This window comes from Limanda limanda, chromosome 1, assembly GCF_963576545.1.
Source record: "Limanda limanda chromosome 1, fLimLim1.1, whole genome shotgun sequence".
Lineage (NCBI taxonomy): Eukaryota > Metazoa > Chordata > Actinopteri > Pleuronectiformes > Pleuronectidae > Limanda > Limanda limanda.
The window spans coordinates 21551834-21564832 of record NC_083636.1 but is presented as its reverse complement, the minus strand read 5'-3'; the positions used below and the strand labels follow the sequence as shown (position 1 = coordinate 21564832).

Here is a 12999-nt window from a genome sequence, read left to right as displayed (position 1 = left end):
AACAGCACGCTACGACGTGGTTCTCGGCATGGCAGCGTCCATAGCAACCATCATAGCAACGAAAAAAAAATTCGTGATAACTATTAAAATATATATCATAAGCACGAACTGGCTGAAGACTGTGGAAGCAATGACCACATTTCTCGCTAGAAATGGTGTCAGAATGTATTTTTATGCCCAGACTAAGTTACAAAATCATATTTTTATCTGAAAAAACAAGGACTGTCCGCCATGTTTTCCTTTCCGTAGACGGGAACTCGGGAGTCACGTGATGTGAAAACACGTCAATGCAAAACAATGGGCGGACCAAACGTTTCCATCTCACAATCTGATAGGCCAGATTGTGAGATGGAAACGTTTGTCCAAGTGGACCAACGTTCCCACTGAACGTTTCCTGATGAGACTGGGTTGCCCCAGCCAAGCTCAGCGTCTGTCAGAGTCCCTGTTTATTCCTGATGCTGTTGTTTGTGTTGAGTGAAATATGTTCACGTCTCCATCTGACGCCGAGAAATAAGTGTCTGCTGGAGTTCGGTCACATTTCTCCTCACGCCAGTGTTTTTCACACGTTTCTCTTCGGCTCAGCTTCAACAGTACTTCTCACTTATACAAACCAACGCTGTTCATCGACTCGGAAACCAAACTTCGTCGCTCAGGAGAGAAACATTTGGTTTCAGAGAACTCAGAGTCCCAGTGTTGTATCTTTTCTTTCTATCAGTTTGACACTCGAGTGATTCAGAGGAACTGTGATAGAGTTTAATAGGTTTTAAGATTTCAGTGTTACAAATGTTACAAATGTGATTCACTGGAAAACCAGACGCCTTCACTCCATCTCTGATCCAAATAGCTCATCCTGTGACTGGAGCATTAGAATCACTGACGAATCATACGTTTAAACTGGTGTTTCCAGGTTTCTCCTCGACTTCAGCTCATCGTAGGTCATTCCTTTATTTCACAGATCTGTATTTTCATCCAGTTCGGTCCTAGAAAGTCTTAAATCCCACATGTTTGAGCCTTGTAGTAGAGACGGGCCTGTTTATACAGTGTAAGTGTTGAGTCATTCCCGGGCTTTGAGAAACCCTGACAGTGGTGTCGTGTAAACATCTGTGTGTGTGTGTTGTTCCTGTGTGAGTTTGTGTTTCATCGCCTCTTCACTTCCTGTTGTTGCGTCAAGTGTTTCTCTGTCTGGATGTTTCTGAGCCTGCGACCTCCTGCTGGGAGCTGCGCCGCTAACCCCCGGATCAGCTGACGATGAGTGACAGCTGTCAGACTGCCGTAATGTCATTGTTTGCCCTGGTGATTGACACTTGCAGGCTGACAGTGAAACGCCAAGTAGAGACTGAGCTGGGAAACGTCGCCTGCAGCAGAAGACATAGATTCGTACACGTTGATGTATTAAACACTGATTTTTTTAAGAACTTGAACTTTTTCAATTTCTTTAAACGTAAATGTCACCTGATATGATTTTTATGACCCTGAGCAAAAATGTTTGGATGATTTATGATATAAAGAGATAAAAATGATAAAAATCTCCTGAGTTTAAGGCAGAAACAAAAGGTTTCGGTTGTTAACATCAAAAAGGTTAATTTTGCTACTAGTGAGGAAAAGCAACGCCCTGATGGTTCCTGAAACCAGTAAAAGAAACCTGGTTGGTATTTTCTGAGATATCAGCTGTTTGATTGTCATAACTTCTCCTCTTTTGGAAATAAGAAGCTGTGTTTTCTCTTTGTCTCGTCTCGTCTCTGATTTATTCTGTTGAGAATCGGAGACAAAGGGAACCCGGAGCGGGGGTCAAACTGGTTTTGTTGGTTTCAAATCTCGTTGAATATATTGGCTGTGGAACTCGGACGCTGCAGCTGAAAAGCCGTGTGAGTTAATGATGCTGAATTTAAAAGTCCCTTTATTCTTTTCACCGGAAAGCGAGAACTCTTCTTCTCGTCTTTCTGTTATTGCGAAAAAACTCACTCTCACCTCTTCACCTCCTCTTATTCAAGTCTCCTCTCTGAATAGAAAAACCCATTTGCTGCTGTGTTTTATTTCTAATTTCACTTTTCTCTTCAAACAACTGCAGACGTTGTCCCCAGCCTGTTTCCACATGAGCGTTATTATCCCCTGAGCTCTGTGTTTGGTCTCCACCACCTCCTGAGCCAGACATGAGGCTCCTCCATGTTCTCCTGCTGTGTGGCTGCTGCCGGGCAGATTCTCCGTCAGATCACGTTTGATGGAAACGCTGCGACTGAGCAGACAGGAAGTTTCAGAGTTTCAGCATTTCCCAGTTATTTGATATTACATTGATTTGTGCACCGGCAATCCTCTGTAAGCCTTTGCTCTTGGGTGAGGCTTCTTTTCTTCATCAAACATTTACTCCTCTTCTGTCTCTTTTTCTTCTTCTTCCCGGAGTCATAAATCAGAAAAAGGAAGCTCTTCTGTGGAGATGTTGCTTCAGCTTCTGACGAGATGAGGAAATAAGATCCAGACAGAACAGGCTGAGTAACAGGGCCATAAATTTAAAGGTTTATCAAAAGCTATAACACTTCACTGACTTCACTGTGAGAGAAGTGCATTCTGGGTAGACCAGCCGCCTGATGAGCTGCAGCACGATGTAGATCCTGTCGGTTTAGAACATCCTCACATATAAAACTGAGCTATCGTCCATCGTCGTGATGGGAACTGGGGCAAAATATTCAGAACATATTTCTATTTTAAAGAAGAAATGAAAAGTTAATAGATTCATTTAATATATTGGACATTAGATTTTTCCTTATCGGTACATTTATCATCCACACTTTGTGAACGTCCCTCTCCAGAACTCTTCATATCCAGATGTTTGACTGAAACCTGCGGAGAGAAGCTCTTATTGATCACATGAATAAAACTCATGATGGAAACGTCGTCGTATAAGTTTCCTGTTCGAGTCGCAGTCATTTTGAATTTCAGATTAATTAAGACTCTGGCCTCAGCTTTATGTGGATGACTTCCACTTTCCTTGGCTCCGTGTCCAGCGACGTGACTCTCCACATTCTGATGTGTAACTTTTAATTACATCTGTCACTCTCTAATAAATCTCCTCTCCTGAACGTAAACTCCTCCTTCGCCTCCTCGCCTCGCTCTTCTTCTTTTCCCCTTCATCGCTCCTGTTCTCCCCGTCTCTTTTACAGATATATGTAGAGTTATCTCTGAGAAACTCCATATATCCATGTTGTGGGGATAAAGGGATTCTCTGGCAGGTTGTTAAAATGACTCATGAGTTTAATTTGAACCTAAAATGGGATTTGCAGTCGCTCTGTCACAGCCACAGTTTTTTTTTTTTGGTTCTTTAAATGGCGGCGTCTCTCTGGATGAAACTCACGGGTTTTATTAATAGAGGAGCACATTGAGTAACGTGTTGTTGTGTCTGCTTCTTCTCAGACTTGCTGGCGGTGCCCAAGCATCCGTACGCCGCCATGGAGAACTGGGGCCTGAGCGTGTTCGTGGAGCAGAAGATCCTGCTGGACGCCGAGGTGTCCTCCTCGTCCTATCAGATGGAGCTGACCATGGTGGTCGTCCACGAGATCTGTCACCAGGTAGGACCGTCCGACCGGTCATTTGACCAAAGTCAAAGCTCCTCTTCATTTTTATATTTCACCCAAATGTTAACATTTTTATTTTCCAGATTTGTTTTACAAATTTTCGCAAGAGCAACGCCCCCTGGTGTCCACAGAGGTTTGACTTCCTCTTCTGTATGTTCAGTTTTCTTTCCATCACCTGGTCACACGTGTCTGAGTGGACGTGAGCCGGATTTTACTCAGACTGTTTAATAAGTGAGATTCAGAGCTTGTTGAAAATGTAATTAACTCGCCCGTGTTCTCCTCGCTGCTCGCTCCTCGCTGCTGCAGCTCAGGCAGGTAAACACCGCAGAATGAAGTGTAGGCGGCACCTGAGGTGGCAGCTGCGACATTAAACCTCTGCGACTGTTAATCAAACTGCAGGAGGTGGTGACGCCGCGGGAAACGTCCAAACTTTTCACCGACGAGAAACACAACAACACAACCTTTTCAGTTTGGACCCCGACCGCAGTGCGACGGTGGTGATGCTGTTTGAACATGTCGGACTTTGGGTGGAGGAGCCAGTTTCCACCCATGTCCCTTTGTTTGTTGGTTTTCTAGTTTGTCAGCAGGATTAAGCAGAAACTTCTTGATGGATTTGCACCAAACATGGTTGAATGATGAGACACGGGTCAAAAAAGATCTCAATCAAATGTGTTGCTGATCTGGACAAAGTGGCAAATGTAGGAATTATTTATCACTGTCTCTAGCGAGCTACACTGGACTTCATTGGGGGGGGGGGGGGGGGGGGTCCATGTGAAGCCAAACGTCCGAGTGAGAGGCTTTAGACTTTCTGCTGAGTTTCCACTAAATTCCACTGAGAGGTGGGAGATCAGCAGGAGATCAGGAGGGAGCCAGAGTGTTGATGATGCAAAAATACAACACAAATGAACACAGGATGAACAAGTGGATGAGACGTACGAGCTCTGAACGTATCAGCCGGGTTTCACTGCAGGTTTCAAAGACAATTGGAAATGAACTTTAATATTCACATATTCATAGAGTCAGGAGAAGGATTATGATTCATTTTGAACATCTGTAATGAAACTAAACCAAAGCAGAATCCGTCACATTGTTATTCTGAGCAGGTTATATTTGTTGAAGACGTGTGTGTAGAGGCCTGTTTCTCGTGTCTGAGGATTTAGGATGAAACAGTTTCTCCACAGTCTGGGACTCGAGCAGGACGTGTTCTGGAGGAGAGACTGATGCTCTGTTCTGATCCCTTTTCACGCCGCCTGTCTGCGCTCGTTACCTCGGAGCTGACTGACTGATCAGCTGATTCTGTCTCTTCTGGTTGTGCTGCTTTTCTCCGAGCAGGATGTTTCAGAAATGTATGGAGCAGGTTTTTAGGGAGGCGGACTGGAGAGTGGAGCCACGGGCCGAGAACAATTGATTAGTTTTCAACCTGGATGGGATGTTTATAAATAATTAATAATAAATAATAATTATAAATAAAACCAAGGCTGACGAGAAAGGGATCAGAATATTCCTGAAACTGAGGAAAATGATGTTGTCCTAAACAATTCAAAATGCCTCAACAGAAACATCTGTGTGTGTGTGTGTGTGTGTGTGTGTGTGTGTGTGTGTGTGTGTGTGTGTGTGTCTGTACATTACGATGTTGAATACGTGACAAGATGATGAATTATTTGATTCGAGACGTTTCAGAGGCAGATTTTTTGTTTCTGATGCGACTGGAGGTGAAACTGAAGATTTTTCTTGTGCAGTGGAGGAACCGGTCCTTTAAACGTGAAAATGCTTGCGCTCGTTTTGGTTTTGATGATGAAAATGAAAAGCTGCAGTGTAAATATTGCAGCGCCGCTGGCTGACTGAAGAATGTGGCGTTCTCATGTAATTTTCCTTCAGGACGTGGCCTCAGACCCGCGTCTCTCTGTGCTGAGTCTGGATTAATGTTTCCCTGAGGCAGCCTCTGGTGTGGAGTGCAGAGAACAGAGCGAATAACAACGTTAAGCTTCTCACTCTGATGCTCGGCTGTATATAAAGCCACAGATTTTATTGCACAGGTCGTAAAAGATGAAGTGCCGGTGTTTTTGTTTGATTTTGACTCATTTCACCTCGGTTTTGGTCGTTTTCGTGCAGCTTTGTTCGTCGGTTTCGTTGGTTTAGAGCGAGAGAGCGAGGTTTAGAGCAAGAGAGGGAAAAGAAAGAGAAAAGATAAAAGTAAAGTCTTGTGTGCAGGTTTTCATTCCATCCTGAAGTCACTTATCACCCTCACACACATATACACACGCACACACACACTGATGGATAGAGAGAAAAAGTTGTGCTTTCAATAATCAGTTCGTTCTCTTGTAAGAACTTTAAGTGGAAAACAGAAACAGAGATTTAGGTTCAGTGAGGTTGTGTTTCGATCTGCATTTATTAAGCAAATATTCCAACAATTTACACAAAATTTGGCAAAAGGGAAAATGGCAAAAGAAGAATCTAATAAATATTGGAGCAGATTTGAATAAGAGATTCAGGAATGTTTTTTTATTGTTGTTCAGATATTTCCAAAAAATTCATGCTGAAAAAAAACTGTTGTGTTTTTGAAGCCCGTCAGACAAAAGATGAAACGAGGACCTAAAGGTTCTGAACTGAAGAAGCATATTTAAATCTGATCGTTACTTTTCGTGTTCCACACTGAACCTGTTTCCACTCCACAGACTCACATCAGGTCGCTGGTTCGACTCCCAGTCAGGAATCATTAGACATGAGACACATGGTGATTTTACCAGCAGACTGGGGATGGAGAGTGAAAATGGTGCTGGTGTCTTGTTGGATTTCCGCTGCTGTTGTTGACATGTTCGTATTCCGCTGCTGATCTCAGGTGAACAGATGGTGGGAGTGAGGAGCGAGATGAGAGCCCACAGGAAGCTGTCGTCCGTCAGCTGAGAGAAACACGCGAGTTCGAGAGCAGATCCGTTCACACACTGTCTGAGCACACCTTTTGCCTCGAGCTGCAGTACCACTGATGGCCACTAGATGCTGGATTAAAATAAACTCTGTGATTTCATGACGTCCAGTGTTTTTGTGGCTGTATTGAAAAAAGTTGCATTGTTGTGACATTAAGGATTATTATGGTCTACATGTTGATTTGATATACGATGGAGAGGAGCCTCGGTATCTTATCTCTCCAATACCTGTTACTGTGGTTGGATAAGAATTGTCTTGATAATAATAATTGGGGCGAGACAGCCAGTGAAAGAAGTGGAGACGCGTCGTCCATCTTTATATATGATTTCATATGAATGATATATATGATTGTAGGTTATATAAAGGTAGTAACTGTCTGAGGTCACATGCACAGCCTGGTTTGCTACGTGCGTCCAGATGTGCTCGCTGTGTGGATGTGTGCAGCTGAAGCGACAGCACGGCTTCTGTCCATCTGCTGACTGCTGTGCACGTGTCACTGCACGGAAACCTCAGAGTGGAACAAGTGATTCTAACGTACAACTGCGTGCACACACACACAGACACACACACTCACACACACACACACACACACACACACTTGTAGGGTTTGTTTGTGCTGAGATGCTTTCAGTTTATTCCCATCAGGTTTCTGTTAATTAAAACAGACAAAGAAAATCAGATTCCGTCTCTTCATCTGTTGATCACGTTGTTAGAACCACCGGCAGCAGGAAGTAGCTCAGTGTGAATTATGCCCCGTGTGACAGCTCAGTTCAACATGAGCACATTTGTATCTCTGTGCTTCTGAAGATCCCCAGTGGACGTCCTGCGTTCCCATCATCTCCCTCTTAACCTTTACCAGCCTCCGATCAAAGCTGTAGATCAAACCTGCACCAGAACCCGTGATAACTTCAACCCTGAAACACTCTGAGGTTTAAGTCCTGAGAACATCAGTCGGAGGGATTCAGCTCAGCTGGATACTTGAATCTCATCTTCCTCTCCAAACTGAAAGTCTTCATCGGTCCACTTCTTTACTAGAAATTGAGACCAGGTGCTTCAGATCGATCAGCGTCCTCTGAGTGAGGAGATACTTTGTTAGGTGTGATGATGGTGAAAAGTGTCCTTCATAAACCTCCATGTTGGATGATTTGGATGTTTCGTGAGTTGGATGTTTCCAGTCAGTCGAGTGCAGGGATGACTGACAGCTCAGGGAGGAGCGTTCTTCTCCAGTCAGGTGTTCGAGGGGACAAGAGGAGGACAGAGCCGTCAATCATCCCCGTCAATCAAACTCTCAACTCTACAGTAGAGAACTGCTGTGTTCTCTACTGTACGTGTTTTCACAAAATCTTTATCTGCGTCTTTGACTTCCTGTCTTCATTTAGGGAAGAGAGCTAACAACCCTCCGCTCCATCTTCTATGTTCCGTAAGTAGTTTAAGCGTCATTATGATAATAAGAATAAGAGGTTAAACACAGGAGCCAGTCTTTAAAATTGACAATTGATCCTCAGAAGGACAGAAATGCAGAATACACACCCTCACAGTGCAGTGTGTGTTGTGTCGTGTGTTGCTGTCAGTGTGTATAATCTCCTCTGCAGTCTTTTGCTTCAAACTAGAGAATTTATTGTTTGTATAGAGTTCATTAGAACTAAAATAGCCATAAATCATCTTATTGTTCTCTCTCCACCCGTCTCACTGTTTTTCATCGTCTCTCTCTCTCCTCCCAAAACTTCCTTGATTGCCCCCTGGTGGCTGGCTGCGATACAGCTCGTTAACCTCTCCTCCTCCATGTTAGCAGATGGGACTTTGACCAAATTTAAAAAAGTTAATGTAACACACACACACGTAACACACACACACATACAAACATGTCTTTCCATCTGCACTTTCCTCCTCCTTTCACCATATTTTGACCTTTGACCTCCCGACTCTCACTTGAGCTGTTGTTGATCTAGGAAGTTTTAAAAAAAGAAGAAACTCTAACAACGCGCTGGTTTGTTTGTTTGTTTCATCTCCCCCCCCCCCCCCCCCCTTTGTCTTCATTGGGTTTCGAGACTCAGTAAAAAGCAAGAAGCTGTTTCATGTTCTTTGAAAACAAAGCTCAGTTTCCTCAGAGATGTGAAATGTGAGTCAACTTCGTCCTCGTATATATCAGTTCTCTAAATACGATGATTTATTTCACCTGGACTCATGAATTATTCTCTGAAGCATCAGTGCAATTAATTGATAATGTCATTGATTTACTATTTATCGAGTAATCATTGAGAATTAGAAATTAAATCAAGTGAAAATCTGAGATTCACCTGCAGCTTCGTACTGTTTCACAGCTGAAGAGTGTTTCATCAATAATACTGTGTGAGAGGAATACAGTGTGTGTGTGTGTGTGTGTGTGTGTGTGTGTGTGTGTGTGTGTGTATGTGTGTGTGTGTGTGTGTGTGTGTGTCTGTGTGTTTGTGTGTGTCTGTGTGTGTGTGTTTGTGTGTCTTCTCCCTGCTCATGTCCGAGGCTAATTAACAGGCCATAAACAAACGTCTTACACCCTGTGTGTGTCTGTGTAAGGCTCATTAGAGCTGCGATACACACACAAACACTTACATACACACACACACACACACACAAACCTTATGCTTAACAGATATAATGCACCTCAAATGTAGTGACATATACAATAAATTATACACACATACACAATATTTTCTTTTTACAGAAAATACCTTCCTGTAACAATGAAAGTATTTTAAAGATTTACATCTTCAGTCAGAACCAAACAGATGCATTTAATTTTCCCTTTGGATTTGTCAAAAGTGATGAAAACGCAGAATAAAACAGAAACACAGCCTTGTCTTCTGAATAATAGAAATCTAATTCAACCAGTCAAATGCACTTTTCACATATTTGATTCATGATCAACTTTAATTTATTGATGTTGTTTATATGTTTATGTCGTGTCGAGTCGTCTCAGGTTGACTCAGATGTTCTGTATGTTCATTAAACTGTGGAAGCTACAGACTTAAACATAAAACTGAACTGTTAAACATCAGGTTACAGCTCAGAAATAAAACATTTGTGCTGCTGAGATAATTTACTGTCTCATCCATGTTGGAGTGGAAGTTCAAACAAGATTCAAATGTTTCAGGGCTGAAATGAGGAAGGAAAATACATCAAGTGAAAACAATAGAAGAGAATGAGATGAAATATCCAGCGACAATAGAAGATAGAAGAAAGAAACGAGCTGAAGTCGACTCTCAGATGTTCTTCAGAGTTTCTCGCCCCGGTGTGAAGGAATTAGCATTTTCATCGTCCTTATCAGGGGCTGATATGTTAATGTATATTTGGTTGGATCTTCTCTATAATTAGGTCTGACCTCGGTCAGAGTTTGGATCTGTCAGGAATTCCAGTCACGTTGTTTTCTGCAGAGAAACTGAATCAGGCGAAGCTTCAGTCTCAAGCCTCAGAGACTCAGACGCTCTCATCTGAACCGTCCTGATCTGAACTCTGCTGCAACTCAGTTCAAGTGTCGAGAACCCAGATCCACAAGTCCATGAGTCCTGTAGCAAACCTCTCAGACTCCACATGTGCACGAGGGCCCAGCACATGTATGTAGATGTGGAATCCGTCCTGTTCTGACCGATTCCTCTTTACTTGTACATGAACACGGTGTTGATCTGGCAGCTGATCTAGAACCGTCGAGCAAACCTTTTAATCTTTATCCTCCTGGGCCAGATGCTGTGTGGTTCTTATCTTGGATCCATCTGGTCCAGATGTTACTAGTTTCCTATCTCTTATTCTGAATGTGGTCCAGCTGTAGCCGGGTTCTGTTTCTTTGCCCTGTTGGTCTCCAGTTCTCCAGCACAGGCTATTATCCCAAATCAAACTGTAAAGATTAGCAGCATTTGGCCGGTGGACGCCGTTAAATCCCAAACCCAACAGCGCCGGCACAAGGATTAATTAAGCAGGAGGTTTGAGAGTTTGCTGCAACTGTTGTTGATCGTGTTCCTTTCAACTGCAGCTCGTCGGGGCGGAATATCCGTGAGAGTCTTTACAGTTTCACAGATGTGCAGATGTAAACAGCGTTTGTGCCAAACGACAAACAAGACTGGGTTTTATTTTGTCGGCTGTCGTGGAGCTGTGAGAATCACCATCCAGTCAGAAAGTGAAAATCAGATTCAGTCCCTCTGCTGAAGAGAGCGATGAATATTTATAAGTGAGGGTCACACGGAGGGAGGAGGATGATCAAAGGCCCAGATCTGCTTTGTTCTGAGAGAGAGAAGTGAAGGAAGGAAAGAACGAAGGTGCTGCTGCTGGAAAGAGAGAATCCTCCTGTTTCCTCTTCTCTAATTCACTGCGTCACTGCATAATCACTGTGAAATGAAATATATGACGCAAGTGACATTATTTTAAGGATACCGGCGACGACAATGTGAATATTAAAAGCAAAAAAAGTAAAAGGATGTTAGATTGTCCCATTGCTGTGTCACGGTAACAAGGCCCCCCCCCCCAACGCTGCTTGTTGTTGCACCAAAAAATTCCCCCTGAAGGTTCCCTGGAGCAAGGCACCGGCAGAGCTGCAAAGACTCATCTGCATGAAACAGGCTCAAGCTTTACCTGCACTGAGGCTTCTGACCGACACACACACACACACTAACACACACACACACACACACACACACACACACACACACACACACACACACACACACACACACACGTCTATCTATGTCACCTTGAGTTATTACTCACACTGATGAGCTTTATGAGCAGCAGCAAGTTATTTTCTGGGGGATATTTTCCCCGGGTTCTGCCTCTCAGGCTTCATATTCCTCCTCCTCATTGGCTGAGGTCGTTGGAAAGGTGTGTAGTTGCTACTCGGGGTCAAAAGTACTTTGTTTAGTCACAGGGACGAACAGTTACTGGGAAACATCTGGGAGGAGACTGGACAGGAAGTAAATGTGAGTTGGACGGTAGCGTTGTGAACCCTCCGACACCGCTGCCCTTTAAACTCTGTTATTACCGTTACCCTGACAACCAAAGTCCATTATGCCCCTTGGTACCCTCCTATGAGTCGTATCCAAGGGTAATATCAACTTTATGGATTTCAGTAAACGGCAGAATCCCTGTTTCTCATTGGTACATTTTAAAAAGCTATGTTTATTTTGCTTTTGCAAATATTAGTTTTATACGACCTCGTAATTTTTCTTTCCTGTGAGGACGCCGGGCAGACGACGAGATAATGGGTCCCTGGGCATCGACACGTTAAAGCCCCCCCCATCCCTCCCACATGAGAGCGAGAGCCAAAGACTGCAAGAGACACAAAGCGACTACAAATGACTTGCTTGTGTCGGTGGCTGTTGTGTGTCTGTCCCTGTGGTCATTGTGCCTCTCTTTGTAGTCGTTTGATAGACTAACAGCAGTCGTTTAAAACACAGGCTCTGTACCCGGCAGCCTCCCTCAGAAAGCCTGCCTTGGTTGAGACTGATCAAAAATTAAAGAACTGTTCTCCGTGTATCCTCGATACTCATGTAATTTTAAATGATTGTGTAGCACTCACTGGTCGAGCTGTGCTGCAGTTTATCTCGTTTCCTGGACGGACCCCTGGAAGACGATGGGTGGTGTCATCTGTCTCTGGGGTTTTTGGGGCTTCTGGGAAATCACGACCAGAAAAAACATCAGATTCCTCCTGATGCTTGACTTTCTTTTCATGAAGCCCCCCCCACCCAAGACGCACTTGTGTAACCACGGCAACAATACCAGCAGTAACAACCGTAGCCGTAATGGCCGACCCACTGGAGGCTTCTTCTCCTCTCTTTTTAATGAGGATGAAACCGGATGAGAGATGACAGAACAGCTAATGAAGGCGAGAGTGTTGTAAAAGCTCCACAAGTCTTCATTTTTAATTATTACAGAAGTCGTAACAACTATAGAGGATTAGTCTTCTTTACTGAGTCTGTCACTGCGAAGCTAAAACTCTCCGGAGGAAAATTAATTAGGCTATATTTTCTATTTGTCGGGGGTCTTGAGCAAACTGTACCAGTGTGAAATTAAGGGTTTGATGAAAACTCAAATGTAACCGACCCACTTCGAGCTTTAACGGCCGGACAGCGGACACAGACTGAAATCCTCTGTCGTGTTTAATGAAAGAGCAGCTAATGGATGTGAATTGATTTCAGACGCAGGACAAAAAGAATCTCCTTTATCATCATGTTCTCCGGTTCCATTGGAACAGAGTGAAGCATAAACTGATTTTGCCTTTACATAGGAATATAAACATGTACGATTTAAACAATGTAACAAGCTCACATGCTTCCATGCCTCCAGTTCACATTCAGATCAGAACTTGATGTTGTAACTTCTTTGTCAAACTTCATTTGGCAGCGCCGTGTTTTCCATAAACTGTCGTGGTTTCCACTGAGACTGTGGCTCCGCCTCAGGGAGTCGAACCCCCGCCTGCCGTGCCAGGCAGCGGGCCTCAGCCCAACAGCCTGCCAGCTCCCACAGAGTGGTCGGTTTGAGT

At 43.7% G+C, this 12999-nt stretch overlaps 1 protein-coding gene across 1 annotated transcript in view; it reads left to right on the top strand.

Moving 5' to 3' along the window:
• Positions 1-12999, top strand: part of LOC133011659 (thyrotropin-releasing hormone-degrading ectoenzyme-like) — a 120523-nt gene that overhangs the window by 67900 nt on the left and 39624 nt on the right. Inside the window, exon 5 of the mRNA XM_061079475.1 lies at positions 3406-3560. Coding sequence (XP_060935458.1) covers positions 3406-3560 — 155 coding nt within the window. The remainder of the gene's footprint in view (positions 1-3405; positions 3561-12999) is intronic.